Source organism: Botryllus schlosseri, chromosome 5 (assembly GCF_051294905.1).
Source record: "Botryllus schlosseri isolate E-star chromosome 5, Bs_hap1, whole genome shotgun sequence".
Lineage (NCBI taxonomy): Eukaryota > Metazoa > Chordata > Ascidiacea > Stolidobranchia > Styelidae > Botryllus > Botryllus schlosseri.
In genome coordinates this window covers 2,663,661-2,681,788 of record NC_137240.1, presented here as the reverse complement: position 1 = coordinate 2,681,788, position 18,128 = coordinate 2,663,661, and the positions used below count along the sequence as shown (strand labels likewise).

The 18,128-nt window shown below is 39.2% G+C and overlaps 4 protein-coding genes and 1 long non-coding RNA gene across 7 annotated transcripts in view; 1 reads left to right on the top strand and 4 right to left on the bottom strand.

Moving 5' to 3' along the window:
- The window catches only part of LOC145438659 (uncharacterized), a 157,813-nt gene that overhangs the window by 131,781 nt on the left and 7,904 nt on the right, over window positions 1–18,128 (bottom strand). The window lies entirely within an intron of this gene.
- Window positions 9–2,034, bottom strand: LOC145438625 (peroxisomal targeting signal 2 receptor-like). Its single transcript, XM_080315973.1, has one exon. It carries the CDS (start codon window positions 1,876–1,878, stop codon window positions 913–915), a length of 966 nt encoding a protein of 321 aa, XP_080172099.1. The 5' UTR covers window positions 1,879–2,034; the 3' UTR covers window positions 9–912.
- LOC145438619 (creatine kinase B-type-like) lies at window positions 3,459–11,243 on the bottom strand. 2 transcript variants are annotated; one of them, XM_080315966.1, is made up of 10 exons: window positions 11,073–11,243; window positions 10,748–10,864; window positions 10,236–10,420; window positions 8,915–9,053; window positions 7,767–7,888; window positions 7,559–7,686; window positions 5,294–5,440; window positions 4,419–4,549; window positions 3,805–4,031; window positions 3,459–3,644 (listed from the first exon to the last, which is right to left on the bottom strand). In XM_080315966.1, the coding sequence occupies exons 1-10, from the start codon at window positions 11,145–11,147 to the stop codon at window positions 3,509–3,511; spliced, it is 1,407 nt and encodes a 468-aa protein (XP_080172092.1). In that variant the 5' UTR covers window positions 11,148–11,243; the 3' UTR covers window positions 3,459–3,508. The 2 variants fall into 2 exon arrangements, with proteins under 2 accessions (XP_080172092.1, XP_080172093.1); XM_080315967.1 differs by lacking the exon at window positions 10,748–10,864 and having other exon boundaries at window positions 11,073–11,241.
- LOC145438621 (cilia- and flagella-associated protein HOATZ-like) lies at window positions 11,922–12,550 on the top strand. The gene has a single exon (XM_080315968.1). It carries the CDS (start codon window positions 11,922–11,924, stop codon window positions 12,372–12,374), a length of 453 nt encoding a protein of 150 aa, XP_080172094.1. The 3' UTR covers window positions 12,375–12,550.
- Window positions 13,352–16,399, bottom strand: LOC145438622 (guanine nucleotide-binding protein G(I)/G(S)/G(O) subunit gamma-7-like). 2 transcript variants are annotated; one of them, XM_080315970.1, is made up of 3 exons: window positions 15,754–16,399; window positions 15,523–15,618; window positions 13,352–15,135 (listed from the first exon to the last, which is right to left on the bottom strand). In XM_080315970.1, exons 2-3 carry the CDS (start codon window positions 15,607–15,609, stop codon window positions 15,010–15,012), a joined length of 213 nt encoding a protein of 70 aa, XP_080172096.1. In that variant the 5' UTR covers window positions 15,610–15,618; window positions 15,754–16,399; the 3' UTR covers window positions 13,352–15,009. The 2 variants fall into 2 exon arrangements, with proteins under 2 accessions (XP_080172096.1, XP_080172095.1); XM_080315969.1 differs by having other exon boundaries at window positions 15,523–15,621; window positions 15,754–16,397.

Genomic DNA, 18,128 nt, shown 5'->3' with positions numbered 1-18,128 from the left:
TAAATTCGCTGTAAAATTAAGACAATAATTGCACAGATTGGATAACGTTGCAGAAACGAAAAAAGGGAAGCAAAAATAGATGGTCAAGTTCGAATGTATGATCTTGGATCTTCCAAATGACAATCGAACGAATCAATATTGATTGTATTGAAAATAAATTAGTAAAAAAGGATTGAAAAAAGAACACGACACAAATACAATCAGTTACAATACACCTATCCAACACAAGGCACCAAAGAAAGACAAGGGAAGAATGTGATAATCCATTCGATTTTGAGTTTCGAACTGCGCGAGTTACTAGTATTTTTTGTTAGAAATTCAGATTTGCTCAAAGTGAGCGTCAGTGATCAAAATTTCTTCACCACAGAAATTAAATGATGATGGCGGAGGATCCGTCCTGTGTGAACCAGCTTAAGTTCAAATTGGGCACATAATTACGACACAATGATTTCAACTCAATATACAAGGCAGCTTCAAAATGTACTGTAATAATACAATTAAATAGTATCTTCATATTGAAATTTAAACCTGAATATTTTCGGCTGACACTGTCAGCAACTACAGGAAATTGAAAAGGACATTGTACATCAACAATCGTATCACCAACTATGACGTCACTGGCACGGAAATGTCATGTAATGTAATGCAGGCCAGGAAATGGTTCAAGCTGGAGTCCTACTCTTTTTAGAACTCCTTTTGCTGTCACAAACTAGGTTGGCGCATTTTGATGAAAGTCGACTCCAAGGCACATAAATGGAAAATTAAACCTCTGTCGTCTCGCTAATTTTCCGCAAAAATATCCAATCCATCCATATCCAATAAATGTTTGCTAGTGACAGAATTCATGGCAGTTGCCTGCTATGATTCATACCACAATGATTTTACACGCAAAATAAGAGCATCTTCATTATTTTAGGCTTCTGTTATAGATTTTGGTCTATAAACTATAGCTTTTGAGTCCCACCCGCAATCTGCTAACATCCCGGGTATATGCAAGTTAAAGTCAAGTCCGTAAACAAATTCCGTGTGATGTTCGACAACTTCTAAAATAGGATTTGCAGCTGGCGGCACAGTATAATTCCACATACGAACTGTAAAATCGTAAGAACAGGAAGCCAAAACTGCGTTACTGTGCGGGGAAAAACGTACTCTTCTCACAGCATACCCATGACCAAACAGTTGACGTACTGCTACTCTCGGGTTTCTCAAGTCCCATATCTTCAACGAGCAATCCACAGACCCAGTCACTAAAGTATTCGGATCATACTTTGACCAATCACACGATAAAACCTCCGTTTCATGAGCAGCAATCACAGTTTGTGGCATGTAAGATTTCCTAGAGTCCCAAACACGTAATGTGCCGTCACCTGAACTCGTTGCAAAAGTTCCAGAAATCAACGGTGACCATATAGCGCTGTAAACTATCCCAGAATGTCCACTGTAAGTGCCAACTGGTAAAGCATCGACTTTATTTGGATCCCATACTTTCGCAGTGCGATCCCAGGACCCGGAAACTATCAAATTTTCGCCCTTTTTCTGACTCCAATCAACACAATATACCTCTTTTTCGTGTCCACGAAGCACTCTATCTGGATCCCTAGGCTTAAACGTGTCCCAAATTAAAATGCATCCGTCTCCAGACGCGGTAACGCATACATTCTCAGCGCATTCGCTCCACGATACATCGAATTGGCCATCGTGCCAGTTAAAAGTGGACGACGGTCGCAACGGAGCGTTAGCATGACCGGGGGCGTCCAAAATAAAGAGACATGACGAGCCTCTGATTCCATACTCCTGGCAAGCTACTAAGGCTAATTTGTTTGGGGAGAAAGGTGAGAACTTGGCTGAGTATCCGTGCAGACCGGGAGACAAGAACATATCCAAAGCGAAGCAGATTGCAGCAATTGCAAAAGGGTTTATATAACAACAGTAATAACAGTGCAGCAAACGAATGCACTCAATGCAGCGACCTAACTCGGGAACTCCCCAGTCCGGCGCACAAATGTAAAGACTCCGACTCCATCCGGTTCCGACACCCGTTATTTTTGTGATCGGAAAAAGCAATGCCAATGATATATATATATCATTGGTAAATGATATATATATATCATTGGTATAAGCTGTGATGCAGACCATTGATAAAAGCGTATTCACCACCAAATATAAGGCTCAAAAGTCTACCAATTATTTACCGTGCGATTCTGGAAACTATTGCGATAATGAAAGAGCAGATACTTCAAATTTCCGCCTTGAATGATGACCACAATTTCATCAAAATGATGTCATAGAACGTAGGACTTATTCAGTGATATGGACCATCTTCAGTCAGTCAGTCAGTCAGGTTTATTAATATTTTCATCGTTTCGAAACATCACAAGACTGCGATACAATGAAAAGATAGGAGGGTGTCGAAACAACTTGGAGTAGCCATTAAGATCAGACACCCACCTTAGCCTAGGCGAAGTAAATAAGAGGCATGCACACTGAATGAAAAGTAATGCAGAGAATAAAAGATGCAAGCGACAAAATGGGGTGGCATGTGGCGGAGGGCGAGGTCGATGTTAGGTCGTGGTCCGGTAATCCTGAAGACTGGCTAGTATTGATTTAGAAGAAATTGCTTGTATTTTGACTTGAATGCGGACATGCTCGACGACTGACGGATAGCCGGCGAGATGCTGTTCCACAATTGGGGTCCGGCATGACACCATCACATGAAATTTCAAAATAGTTGTTTATTGATAGGGGGATAGAATCAATCGATCAATGTCATCCTTTTAGGCAATTTGTCCCTTCTTTTTACCCTAAAATACACAAAAAGACAATGAATTACGGAAAGGTTGAACGAACTGACGGGTATTTTGGCAGTCGAGCTGGGAAAATGACATTTTTTAGTCAACTAATAATATTAGCTGTCCAGGTATAAAAAAAATCACTCGTTTTTTCGTCTGCATTATTAGTAACTTCCGCAGCCTGTGAAAAGTTCCCTCGTATCCGGATCTCAAAATATGGCAACCCCAGTCAGAATGTGATGAAGTTTTATCATGGAAATATACCTTATGGCAAATGGCCTGACCATGTATGATCAAATTAAGTAGGCTCTGTTGCCACTCAAGCAGAAGCAAGTAATACTAGCGATTTACAAGAAATCGTACAAAATGCAGACAAAGTCAAGAGTTGGAACATAAACATAGCTAGTAGTTTGCTTCAAAATCTGTGGAAGTAGAAGTAGCCTACCCCAAAACATTACCGTTTGAGTAGACCAAAGTATACTTAAGCTCTAAATTCTTTAGGCGTAAACTAAGGACTCCAGAAAGCTTCGCCGCTCTGCTGCACACTTGAAGAATGATATTTACATATTGCTGATCGGCGCACAGAAAAATCTCAAGTCGCACTATAGAGACTGTACAATCTCTATAGTCGCACCTATGTTAAACCAATGAGGGCTGAGGCATGCATCATTTTCGATGATTGCACAGTGATTTATTGTGAAATATATATTTGCAACGAGCTAAATTCCTCTCGGAAGCAGCGTTGTGATCGGTTCATTAGAGGAAAGTCTTTTCTCCATCTCCACGAGTTTACGGACTCCATTCGCAACGAGTTGAACAAGCTGGACTTCAGTCTTGCCAATTCGTTCTGTGTTACTATAAATCAGGGAAATGGGTGAGACAAACTACACATTGCTGCAGCCTACAAGTTTCATTTCAACTGCTGTAGCTCGCTACATGGCATAGAGAACTTACCATGGAAAAACTGAGTCAAGAACCAGTAAAGAATATTGAATGTCTAAAAACGCAACCATACCCGATATCGACCACTCCGTCCTTCCACGTAGAGCAGCCTAACTTTTTGGGTTCCAGATGTAGCGCTCTCAAGATCTTCTCAAACCTCGGATCAGTGCAAAGGTTTGGAAGCTTCACCTCCACCCCAATTTTAAGCCCAGTACCAAGGTTTGACGGACAGGTAACGATGTAGCCGAGATTTTTGGAATGCATGAACTGTCTCCCCTCCCTTTTCATCTCCGTTTCGATCTGAGGTTCAAGGGAGTGTCACAGAAAACGAATATGACGAGTCTACTGGCATCGAGACTTCAACGACTATTATACTGCAATTCCTTTGTTTGGTACAAGTCGAATACAGAACTTTTAATCTTATTGAACAGACAATGCAGCAGCTCTTTATGACGGTTGTCAGCGAATTCAGCACTGAATTCGGCACTTGGTGGATTAGGCATTAGAAAAGTAATAAATATTGCTATTGTTAAAGCGGTGCATCAACATTGTACTAATAAAATGAATGGTTCACTGATTATGAGCGTGAATTTTGATATACGCCAATAACGGCATCTTGGATGCAAATCAGACGTGGTCACTATTTCACTAGGTTATCACTATAAAGAAAAACTGAAATACAGAAACCTGAAATAACGCTCGACATAGCCTGGCGAACACGACCTCCAAATCGCTGTCGTTTTGCATCGATATCAAACGGGCGTGATCTTCCTCGTTAACCCACACCAGAAAGTTTTTTCTGTCGTTGTGAAATATGCCTGCACGGCGATGGAAATCATCATCAGTAAAGCACGTACGAAGAGTGACCTTACCAGAAGCTGTCATTACTCAAGGATATTTGACCTGCTTAAAGTACTTGCTCAAGTGATTTTGTTTTACGAATAATTCCATTTCTGTACTTGAATTCTTCAGTCAAAAATACGAACTTGTACGCTTGAGATTTTGAAAAGTAGAAGTAGTTTTGTGACAAGTTTGCGTCACTTTTATCAGTGAAACATCATAAACACAGCGTAAAATAACCCCTGGTTCACGGTAGCTAGATATATAGTAAAAAATTGCACCTGTTTCTAGTGAAAATATAGTCATTTTGCCTTCGTCGGGAAGAGACATTTCGCGATTTCAAAAATAGCCGGCACAGATTATATGCTAGAAGTCTGTGACCATTCGACCAAATCTACGTTTTGAACTACTTTTCCGACGTCTCATTTTTAATTTCGCTTCAAGTAGCATCGACATGTCTTGTAAATCGCTACTTCTGCACGTACTTAAGTAGAAATTGATTGCGTTACTTTTACTTCTACGCGTGTAGCAACGCTATGAGTGTTTTGACCTATTCTGCAATCTACTTTTCCAATACGAATTTGAGTACCGTTCTGGCATTTCGTTTTCTACTTCTGACACTACGACACGCCTTGAAATCGTTACTACCACTTGTAATGGATCGAAAATGTACTTCTACTTGATTGGAAACGTTCACCACTTTGAACATCTCTGGACCTCACCCCGTCCGTCTGGCCAGTCGCGTGCCATCCCTGCGCTCCGGACTAGAGAAGACGTCGGTTTGTCGAAGTAGAAATTATCCTCGATCAATCGGCTTTCTTCCCTGTGCGTCATCGACTTCAGAGAGTAATATGTTCCGCTCAACGATCCTTCAAAATCCAATATATTGAAGAGCTTCTTGGAGGTACAGAACTTCAATATACAATTGAATAGTGTATTCATATAGAAATGAACCCGAATATTTTCGGCCGACACTCGTCAGGGGCAATCGTCAGCAACTATACTACAGAATTGGAAAGAACAATGTAAATTAACAATCGAAAATATTTCGATGTCTCCGAACGATAAAATTGAATGACTAAAACGAATAATGTCGAGTAGGCGTATGAGTGATTCGATTCGGAATCGATTTTATTATTAGGCTTCGAGTCAAATATTCGAGCATCACCCATTGTGACGGTTATGATGATAACATAACTTTGTTCGGTTATATCTTTCATCTGAACAGTCACACACAATGTACAATGCGATAAGACACAATGCGATGTCATGCACAGATAGGAGGATATCGAACGACACGTAGGCGTCATCAGTAGCGATCCTTTACTCTAACATCCACCTCGGCCTAGAGTGCCCGATGTCACAGTTCTTTTCGATGTTGATCTTCTTTGAAGCTGGGACCGTTTCTCCCAATTCTTTCCGTTCCTTGTGAGTGCTTTCTTTCGTTGGGTCTTTCACTGGGCTTTTTTGTCGCCGTAAGAACGGCAACGGAGGGGGAAGAGAAGCCCAGATGAACCGCTCCGACGGGAATCCAGCCCGGTTCGTCAGATTGGTGGGCGCTCATCGTAACCACTATGATTTTGCAAAGATCAAATCGTGTCCGGTCAATACCGAGAATGCTATTACTGAGATGGACACAATCGAGAATGTACAATACCGAAAATGCTATTACCGAGAATTAACATTACCGAGAAACACATAACATAGAATGGATAAATACCGAAAAAATAATAAAAATATACATGGGCATTTAAAGCGATTAAATTCAGATCACTTGCGAGACTCGACGCATGGATGGTCAATTGGTCATGGTCAGTGCTGTCGGGTATTGTTTCCCCACGACATTGTTGCACTAATATGATGGGAGTCTAGCCTAATCCATTTGCCCGAATATTTGAACAGGACGGTCAGTAATAAAATAAAATTAAAACTCGGGGCAGACATTACTCATTCAGGCGAACGGAATCATCTCAAAATTAATCACGATACAACCGATACTGCCTTGGATATATGATTTTATTATGTAATTATCCATGAAATCGTATTCTATGTCTGGTATGATAGATACGAGGTCGATGAGGTCTCGTGCTTCGTAGTTTTTGTCTGCATATTTCGTCGTACCTCGCGATGCGTAATTATAGATGTGTAAAACCAGCTTCGTACGACACTGGACCAATATTTTAGTAAAACTGGGATATTATATCCGCACGCATTCATTTATACGAGCAAGTGTGTTGTAACAAGATACGCGGGTGTTTTCGTAACTTGATTTCGGTCGAGGCATGAACCAGTTTGCGTCTCCCAGATAGGCAAAGATTTCGGATTGCTATCGTGCAGCGTACTTTACGGCGGCGATGCTGAATCCAGCCTGTCTCCTGGTCAAACCCGCAGCACTGACGGGAAGGAGTCATATTATCATCCACAAGCAGAAGACCGTGATATTTTAAGTAAAATTATTTAAAGTCAGTATAGTATTCTCCAGGATGCTCCATCTTAGTTTGGTGTGAAACTTTTTTTACATTCACGGTGACACAACCAGTGGCGGGATAGCGCAGTGACACACTGATGGGTGTGGGTTTGAGTCCCACCGAGGTAGACTTCAGAATTCCTTTGCCTCTAAATGTTGGAGGTTTATCTCGGCTCCTCCTCACCGCCTAGAAGTGGGCCGTGCTATAAGTCGACAGTTACGGAGAAAATGAAGAATATCTGGTGTAAATGACCATAGTAGTCGACAAACATCATGAATTATTGAATACCACAAAAAAAAAAAAAAGTTGAAATTTAAGGAATTTGGATCTCGATGTTGAGATTTTCGAAGCCCAATATGTGTGCAAATTTTGTGTGAAATATCGGGTGTGAACCTCGTTTTCGCTAATCTCCTTCTCTTTAATGCCCATTTTCCGTCGTGTTTTTTCGGTAATAGCATTCTCGGTATTAGTATGAAACCACTCCATATAATTATATCTCAGTGAGTAAACTCGATTTACCGTCTAACTTCTCCAACGCATTCGAGAGAATCTTTTCGACTTCTCTCCTTTCCGCGCGATTGCACGTCGGCGGTAGACGAAAGCCACGGATGCTGCGACTCGTGCGAATGCGGGTCGAGATCACGTAACTGCAAAATGGGGTTGACAGTTTATTCGATTTGACTGTTACAACTGCAAGTCTCATGAACCCTATCAGCGCGCGACTTACTCTGAGTCTAACAGCCCGCCCTGTAAGGTGGATGCGTCGAGGTCATTTGTGTGCTCCTGCGTGTAAGGATCGAAGCCCACGAGTTTCGCTTGAATTACGGGATAAAATAGATCTTTAAACACCTGTTCACAATACAGAATACCAGTTGATTAAACAAAAAGTGGAATGAATTCAGCTATACGTTCCCCCAACAGCGTAGAATATAGGAGCAGAATCTAGTGTATCAACAAACATCATGAAATTGAATTTATACCTAAACAACTTTCACTTCGATACAGTTTTCTATTATATATAGACTTCTATACTTGTAAGTTGTAACCGAGAACAAATTTACGAAGTAGCTTCCACATCTGCTTGACAGTTTCAGTTTTTTGGCTAGGGGTTGTTCAAAAATACTTTTTTCTTCGAATCTTACTGAATCATATTCGATAAAATTGTTAGGTTAGAGCTAATAAAAACGCTTCACACTAAATTTGACTCAATTACATCATGTAGAAGCGAAGCTATAGAGTTGAAAAATTTGCTATTTAAAAAATATTGTCAAATTTTACTGTGAACCCCATGGAATTGTTAAATTATCTACAAAATAACAACGCATAACAAATTTGACTCAATTATAACCAGTAGCAGCGAAGTTATTGGAGTACTAAATTTTGGATTTTGGGAATTCCGTCAAGTCTATACCCACCGTAAATACTATTATTTGTAATACAAAACTGTGAACGCCAATAACTTCACTTCTACCGGTCGAAATTGAGACAAATTGGCTAGGCCCCGTTCCTTTAAACAATTTAAAACTTTCATGTGATTGCCACTAAAATTTAAAAAAATAAATTTTATTATTTTTTAAATAAATTGAATTTTTTCCAACTTAAATTGGTTCGCTTCTACAGGTTGGAATTGAGCCAAATTTGATGAGGATCGTTTTTTTTAGCCAACCTAACAATATTATAGAATATTCAGTAAAATTTGATGAAAAAAGTTATTTTTGAACAACCCAAATATTTACTTTTTACTGACTTGCGAATTACTATACTCCTAATAGTATTTGAGTATAAATTTACAAAGTCACTTTGACTCCCTGATTAAATTCAAAACGGCTATATCATTCCATAACTATTGCGCATTTGTGTTATGATAAGACTCACCTCATAACTGTCTTCATCGCCGGCTACAAGGCCTACTGTGGAGTTGTAAGGATGGCCGGCGTTGTCAACCCCGGTCTGAATGCATTGATCAAGTGTGACGCCGTTTGGCGTGGTTACGTCGAAGTACCTTTCGTATATGCTGTAACAACAATTACAATGATGAAATTTGAGTTGATATCGATATGCTCGAGTTCAAGATTCGGTTTGTTTGGCAAGGAATTGTGGCTATAAAAAAGACAGCTGTAAGATCAAAATCGAGCCTTCTACCGCTAAGTTTACATCGGGCATTAGGCCGAGTCGGATGTTGTAGTCTTATCTATTCATTACATCGTATTGTGCGATTTGTGCATTGTACAATGTACATTTTGCGTCTTGCAGAACCGCTTATTTTATGACCTTATTCCTGAATAACCAGCACAATGCGCGGAATATAATGAAGAAAATTTCCCTTGCATGTGGTTGATAATTACTTAGCCGTTGTAATCAAATTAAAAAAACTCTCTTCCATCAAATCGTAACGATCAAGCTATTCGTCCCAGGCAGTGACATCAAATATTAGATGCAGCCTATATCGGGTACCGAGATTTGCGAGTTTTCGTTTGATAACCTTGGTCGTGGGCAATCATAAAATGAGGTACCAGAAAAAAATCAAACAGTGCGGCTTTGTAAGGATGCTTGGCATGTTAATGTACGGTTGCTATTTTTAAACCATTATCGTAAGCGGTACAAGGCTAATCAGAACGTGAATGCGATGCGGTTGCGGCCTGGGCGGGATTTAATAAAATCCATCTGTATGTTGTGCAATTGAATTGCTCAATGCTCGATTTCTCATATATAGCCTACAGATAAACATTACCGCAGACTGGCAGTATTAATACTTTAATTAACATATTGGCCCTACAGTAGGCTTACCATATTTTGGAAATCTAAAAAGAGGACACTTCTTTAGAAATTTGCAACTTGCAAAACCGGAGTACAATTCACAAAAAAAGGTCATCATTTCCGCTCAGAGCTCAAAATACCGTTTTTCTCTCCACATTGCTATAGGTGGATGACTATAAAAATAGGTCATCTTTTCGCTCAGAGCTAAAATCACCGTTTTTCACTCCGAAATACCCGCCGGAGCTTCACTTCTGTGTTAATTTGCGGCGTATCACTCGCAATTTGCTCTACATCTGACCTAAATTTTCAAAAAAGAGGACAAAAGGGCGTCCTCCGAGGACACTTTCAAAAAAGTCAAAAAAGAGGACAAATCCTCTTAAAAGAGAACGTATGGTAAGCCTACCCTACAGTGAAAATAGGCTACATTTGTATAACTAACCTCGGTGAAAGACAGCCGGATAAGTGATTGTTGTGTCTCGATAAGTCGGGGTAGTTATGTTTCGGATCGTTGATAACATTTACTTTACGCGGTCCAGAAGACCTCAACTTCGATATAACGTACACGCCAAATGTTCCCGCAGCCAAGGCGGAAACCGCCCATACGGCCTTCGGATTGATTTCTTCCTAAAACACAAAGTGGGAATGCATTTGAATCGTGACAATTGTTTGATAGATATACAATACACTACATATATGATAAAACCAGATGGGTGCATTGACACCTTCGGAAATATTTAATCTCAATCCTCCTAAATGACACGTCGAACGACGATGCAAATATCTAATATTCGTCGATTCCTTTGCGCATAATGTATCACTGGCACAGGCATACGTAATGTACGATTCTGTGATCGTCAACACTCAAATGGTATCTTAGATACCGACAGTCATTAATTTTATTGCTTTATCTACCAGGGTGAGTAATGCCATCCAACCTTTCCGTTAGATCACCTCAAATATTACAGCTTTACTTGGGCAATGGTGATTTCTCCGAAGTAAGCCATCCAATTGTACGTTTCGCATGTGGGCCTTCAGTCCACTATTACGAGTGGCGAGTTGGCTGTAACGCTAAGTACGTCAAGTTAGCTGTTAGTTGCACACAGCCGAAATTTGTCAGTCGTAATAGCTTCCCGATGACATGTCAAGTATCTTATTGTATTGATTATTATTATTGGGTCTTTCATATAGAGAAAAAATCACGGTCAAAACTGGTGAATGCAATACCGGTACAGTACCACTCGTAGGCATTTAGGCAAGTAACCGCATTTGGACATACCGATAATACATCAGGCCATATATCCGACAGCTTCAGTGTTTCCGGCCATTTTACTTCATTTAATAATTTCCACATGCCTATACTGTATTATTAGGCCTACCCTATACTAAACCCCCTTTTTGTGAAAATCGGTCCAGTTTACCCAACCATAATTAATGCCAATCAATTAATTTTATCGCCAAATTTACTTTTCGGCGGTTATTTGTGACGAGACAATAACGATCGAGGTACGTAGCAGAGTTGATACAGACTTCATCGCAAAATCGGAAATGCGTGGCACGGTCTCCGTTTTTTTTACTCGCTTCTTTGTATACGTCCTCCATCGATCTTTGTATACGTTCTCCTTTCTCTGGGATTTTTTTGCAAATACACTGTAAGAACAGTGATACAGGGGAAGAGAAGCTTGGAGAAATCTTCCACGCTTTTGACATGCGCGTGCCGAGAATCGGACCGAGCTCTTCATACGTAGATTGCCGTGTGCAATTTTTATAATATTCGGTCCAGTTTAATATTTAAAAAAATATCAGATCAATACACCACAAGATTGCGATGCAATGAAAAGATAGGAAAGTGCCGAAATGACTTAGAATAGTCTTTGCAATCAGACACCCACCTGGGCCTAGGCGATGTAAGGAGGAGGCAGGTCACAGCATTACTTGATATACTAATATTAAGACCCCGAACTGAAATTTACAAAATTCACAAAATCATAACTTCCTAATCCTGAAAATGATATGGATCATATCTTTTCACGGATCACAGCGTTAGTTCGATTACCTAGCAACGGGGAGATCCCATAATAACAAAACATTGGGCTTCGTAGCTGTATCGAAACGCGCAAAATCCATAATGAAGGACAAATCGCATTCCCAGCGAGTTAGCGACGAGAAAAAAGAATGTATCGTGTTCGCGGGATCACCGGTAGAAGACGTGAACCACGCTAAAAGTTTTTGGAAATCATTAACGCTCCATCCGCCACTGGAATCGAGACTAGTATCTGCAGACATTAGGCAAAGGCTTCGGGTGGCTGCTCCGTTATCCACAGATAAGGTGATACCCACTCATACACGGGAAGAAGTCAAGACGGCTGTATTTCTTCACCAGTCGTACGAGATGGTTTTGAAGGACGAAAAAGAGAAGAGATTAAAAACTGTCAGTCAGCGCGAGGCTGCTTTAAACCTCCTTCACAAACAACGAATGGAAAGGCTTCAGAAGGAAATGATTTCTCTGCCTTTCAAACCCAAGAAGCAGGTGTTCTTCATGCCCGTTCAGTCGGATTATATAACTGACGAATTGGAATGACTGGTCAGCGTTGGAGTGATCCATACTGCCCGAATCATTGCCATAAGATGGCTCAGTGTGCAACTGACCAGTCACGCAGCACGAGTGCAGTGTCCACTGCGTTTGTCACGTTGCGATTTGTACCGGATTAATAACTATAAAATGGCGCAACCGCAATAAACAGAATGCATTCCAAATGTGCGTCTAAGATTCTGTTATCTACCGTACTGTCTGGGCACAATAATTCAGATTGAGTATATTTAATTGAATAAGATATCCATATCGAAATACACCCAAATACACGATTGCTGATATACAATGTTCCTTCCAATTCTCTACTAATTGGCGCTGACGATTACCCCTGACGAGTGTCAGCCGAAAATATTCAGGTTCATTTCAATATGATTATATAATGTAATTGTATATTGAACTTCTCTACCTTCGAGTACGGTATTATTTGTAATGATTTGAGTCCAGTAGTGAGAGATTATTATTTCAAGTCCCATTGATGCGCATATGGCGTCATAATGAGTGATACTCTAGTTAGGAATAGGACGCAGTATACTTTTATCCTTGACGTTTTGCGGCATATACGCCGACTCATGATATACATACACATGATCTGTGCAGCAGACCATGACTGCATATGCCGCTGGACAAGAAAAGTGCAGATATAGCCCTGTCAGGCATTCGAAGTTTTGCACCACCCCTCCATGCTACCCCGGTAATGCTTAGCGCCAAGCGGGGAAGTCATGGATACCAGTGTTACTAATCAGGTCTTTGGTCTGACCTAGCCTGGGATTGAACTCAGGACCTACTGATCAAAAAGCCAGACGCTGCACCATTACGCCATAATCAAGTCACACGAATATTTAATTTTGCCCTGCCCTCCCAGTCAACAGTTCTAACGAACTCCTTTCCATTGGGTAGGTGGTAATCTGGCAACATTCATCTTCGATTCCAGTCGATACTATGTACAACACACATAACTTCACAAATACAACTTTTCCGTATTATATTCGACATGAAATGAATACACAAGTACATTGAAAGCGAGTGCGAGAGTTCCTTCAAGCCAACACAACGAGTACATCACGTAATCTCTACCACGGCAAGAACATGTTTGATTTTTCTGATTATTGCAGCACACGAATTGAAAATATTGAAAGGACAAGCAGGCACGATATAAACTAGCAGCAAATACTATACTCCATTGCTAAGCATTACAAGATACTGCTCAAAACACCATACTAATAGTATCTAATCAGAGTACACTCCATTTCATAATTTTAAAAATACATCACCTTATAAGAATTGCCATCATTGTAACAGTATATTGCCCAAAAAGAGAAATCAAGATACTGACAATCAAAATTTGTGCTACAGCGTGTCTGCACAGATCAAAAATATGGTGACGTTATTCACAAAAAATAACAATGCAAACATAACCGATCATGATCAAAGGATGTAAGACGATATTGCTGATTCAGTTTGCTTATTATATTGTGGAATCAGACCCGTCAGTTTTGCGAACACAGAGATACTAAACTGAGATCACTCTAAAAGTTTCAACGGACGAATGAATATATAGTTGGAACCTTCAATGGCCCAGTAATATTGATTTGTAAAAAGAATTCCTCGTTTACTTAGTGCATTGAATAGAGGCAGTCTTATAGAGAAGCAATGAAAATTACTGCAATTGAAATTTTAAAACTTGTGAAACAGTACCACTAATTCTAAATTACAAAAAACACAATTATAACATAATTCTTGGGTCACGAGAACTGCCCAAAGGAGATACCCAACGACTAATAATTACTATTCAATTTCCTAAATCAAGAAAATGGCAGTCTAGTGGCATAGTACTTCTGTAAGTGGAAGGTTTCGACGTTGGGTGATAACAACATCGAACAATTAAAAACTTTGGTTCGTTATGATTGTAAATTTGTGCTACACTAACATTAAAATAGCCAGGATTTACAATGTTTTAGAATCAATATAAAAATTATGATTAGGGCATATGATATATCCCATGTAACTGATGTCTGGTCACAAAATGTTGACAAAACTTTGATTAAACACAGATGATATTACAATGAAGAATTGTCGGTCAAATATGAGAAAATTTTCACAGCCAATTAACATACACTCTAGGGTTGTTCAAAAATGACTTGTTTTTCTTCTAATACTACTGGCTCTCTGAAAAATTCGTTAGGTTGCCGAAAAAACGCTACACATCGAATTTGACTCATTAGCAACCAGTGTTAGTGGAGTCATAACATTAAAAAATTTTGGATTTATTTTTAAAAACCACATTTTTCAAATTTTACTGCCTGTCCCGTGAAATTGTTTCGTTGTCTAAAAAGAACGATGCATAAAAAAAATTGGCTCAATTACATCCCGTAGAAGCGTGGTTATCGGTGTGAAATAGCCGGTAAAATTTGAAAAAAGAAGTTATTTTTGAAAAACCCTAATACACAAACAAAGTGATCAAACACTTGAAATAAAATAAACAAGTTCATTATCTGTCAACAACAATGAACCCTGTTGAGATTGCAGCTTTCGATCGCGGACAGAACATAAGAAGAAAATGCAGATGTTTTTCAACATCGTTGACAGTTGGATACCACAGTTCATAAAACAATCCACGATATTTTCAAATAATAGAACACTTGGACTTATCCTTATATGGGTTGCCAGAAGCCGTGACACCCACCACAAGCGGGTCCTTGTTGATATTGCTTTCGCAAAAGTTTTTCAATGCTTCCGCAGTTTGGGAAATCTGGAAAGATGAGTTTTACTGAGAAAGTATAAATTAAGCTTTCGGAAACTCGACTGAATAGGTATTGATTCTAGAACATTCATAGATCATTAGAAAAACCAGACTGTTAATTAAATGATATTGATTGAATTTTCTAATATTTCCACACCCCTACTACTGTATCCTTCGAACATTGTCTCCCCCTTTGTGATTTTTGAACCCTTTGTCTCAGATTCGTCCCTAGGGGGCAATATCGCCCACTTTGGGAACCACTGTTCTAGATGATGAATCTTATATTGATAGCATGGTAAGGATTGATTACATGACCACATCAATGAGTAATGAGCGTATTGCCTGCACCTTAACACCCATCAAGGTAAAACAATTAAATGTACATGATTATCTTACTGGAATCCTGTTGACTCCTGATTCCCTTTTGAGCTGATCGACATATTTGATCAACTGCTTGTCCTTGGTCATGTTAGGAGAGCTCATCCCAGTAGCCTGCTGGAAGTAATTTGTCACAAATAGCGTAAAAGGTGCCTCAAGTCTTAGCAAGGATGAGAAGTCATGCATGTATTTACTAGCGCGATAGGCCTACGAATCTAGTATTCCGCAAAATTAATACTGATAACCCACCTTGAAAAATGGTCGTTTTATGCCGATATTTGAAATCTTTACAACTATTACGAGTATTCAATATATGCTGCAAGATTTGTAAGCACTACAGCTTATCTCTGGCGAAGAATAAAGTATAAAAAATATAGAAATTTAATTTCTTTCGCAAAAAGCTGCTTACAAAACATGTGACTTATGGACAGAGGTGGTCGAAGTAGTCAAGTAGATGCAGAAGTAAAATTATCAAATTTCCACAGAAGTAGAAGTACAAATAGCGATTTAACAAGTATGTGAAAAGTAAGTATTCGAGACCTAACTTTGCCTAAAAACTGAAATCTGTCAAGTAGAAGCAGAAGTAGTCTCAATCATAACCACTAGAGGAAATGGTCAAATTTGGCAAAATCTGCTTTGAAAAGTGCAAGTACGTCGTCATCACTGACCAACACTGCTTTATTGATGACGAAAATGAAACACTGGTGCTCAGCTGTCATTACAATTTCAAATATGTTGGCTACATTATATAATGCACGGGAAATTAGTCAACATGCCTTAGCTGAGGCTAGGTAATTTCCTATGAACTTAAAACATCCCAGTGTCAAAATTACATGGAATATATGAAACATAGGTATTCAAATAGTGTGATGAATGCTAATAACAGGACACGTAATACATAGAATTTTTTTCAAGAATATCAAGATGACGTTCGCTACTGAGCGTCAGAGGAAAAGTGTGGAATGAAAAAAAATCAACAATTATGAAGTTCTTGTTTCACGTAGAATTAGCATTAACTAAAATATTTCATAACCTCAAAACAAATACTGAAATGATCACTATCACCTTTTTTGAATTTCAAGCTTGGAAAACTATCAACATATCCACAAATGGTCGTTCATCCAATTATTTTGAACGCTAACATACATTATATTCCATTGTAGTTTAAAAAATAGTTTTGTAACAATTCAAAGAGCAACAATAATGCATTGAGAATGAAACTACTACATCCCAAAATCTATTTGCGATGCATTAGTCAATTGATAATTTGAAACAGGTAAAATTTCATTTCCCGAGAATCAATCATCTTCAATCCGGTTTTTTAGGAAGATGAGATCCTCAGCTTAGCAACAAATTAGCTAGCTAAGATCCGTCGCAGCACAGAACCGCAATTTTTGATAATTCCATGAAATTTCAAAGATGACTTCGCCAGATGATGCTATGCGGTCGTAAATATGGCAGTAACGTGTTGCCAGGAATCCCAGCATTTCAGCGATGCCTGAACGGGCCTTATACGGGTTTTGGTTGTAAAATCACGACTACTACACCAAATTTTTGTGACTCTCATACAAACAATGCTGATTGTTTGCAGGAAATACTACCAAGTTCATAGGCCTCATTATTACTACTAAACTACGACGCTGTGGTTTCACTCTAGTTATCACTAGAAACACGTCGGCAAAATTGACATCCAATTTCAAGAAGGCAAAAAGTGCACACTCAGTTCAGAGTTTTATACAAATATAGACCAAAAAGTAGTTGTTGACAGAAGCGAAAACGCCAATGCGAAACCGTTATAGGCAGTTTACATGGACCCAATAGATCCCCAGACATGAGAGAAACCCGACTCGCGGTGCCATAATAATAAACCAAATTTCAACGTCCGCGTTTCCAATTGAATATCTTGTATTCCTCACAACGTATATGCTGGGCTAACGTCAGATTACGACTAAATCAAAGGCAAGTTACATCGTTGCTAATGTCGCATTTTTGTCAATTCCATTGTATGCGAACAAAGGTGTTGCGAATTGTTACTTTGAAAACCCTATAGGTCATGAATCACAATTCACAATGCCTTATTTTTTATCTCATCTCAAAATCTATCTTTGCTGTTACTAGGACATTATTCAGTGTTGATCATTGCGATTTTTACAGCATGCCAGAAGACAGCCAAGACTAATCTTCAACATATATATTTGAAGAGTGTTTGTCACTACAAAATGATGCCCGGATATTTATATATCATGAGAATACGAGCTCTGCATCTTCTGTGCATTAGGCAACATATTGTTCCACAGAAACTTAGAAACATAGCTACATTACTCATAGAACGTAGTTCACATGGTTAAGATATTGTTTGGCGCTGCGCGACTTACTCCGTTTCCCGGATATGCCAAGGAATCAATTGCAGTAAGCTACGCTAGTCTAACTTTCTGGAAAAAGCTAACAATATCATGAAATGACTAGTCACGCAACAAAATGTCTTGAATTTTGAGATTTTGCTATTTATTACATAGCAATATACAATGAATCTTTACAACAACACATGTACTATGCCGCAATGCAACAAAAATGCTAAAATAACTAGCAATAAAATGAACTACCGGTATTGAACTAGAAAAGTA

What these genes read in the sequence shown, in the direction of transcription:
- LOC145438619 (XM_080315966.1), bottom strand. Translation starts at nt 11,147, where the DNA reads ATGTGGAAATTATTAAATGAAGTAAAATGGCCGGAAACACTGAAGCTG. An exon ending in GCGATGAAGACAGTTATGAG is followed by an intron (nt 7,889 to 8,914) that starts GTGAGTCTTATC and finishes TATTGTGAACAG; the next exon opens with GTGTTTAAAGATCTATTTTA. An exon ending in TATGTCGAGCGTTATTTCAG is followed by an intron (nt 4,032 to 4,418) that starts GTTTCTGTATTT and finishes CTTGAACCTCAG; the next exon opens with ATCGAAACGGAGATGAAAAG.
- LOC145438621 (XM_080315968.1), top strand. Translation starts at nt 11,922, where the DNA reads ATGAAGGACAAATCGCATTCCCAGCGAGTTAGCGACGAGAAAAAAGAA.
- LOC145438625 (XM_080315973.1), bottom strand. Translation starts at nt 1,878, where the DNA reads ATGTTCTTGTCTCCCGGTCTGCACGGATACTCAGCCAAGTTCTCACCT.
- LOC145438622 (XM_080315970.1), bottom strand. Translation starts at nt 15,609, where the DNA reads ATGAGCTCTCCTAACATGACCAAGGACAAGCAGTTGATCAAATATGTC. An exon ending in CAGGAGTCAACAGGATTCCA is followed by an intron (nt 15,136 to 15,522) that starts GTAAGATAATCA and finishes TCATCTTTCCAG; the next exon opens with ATTTCCCAAACTGCGGAAGC.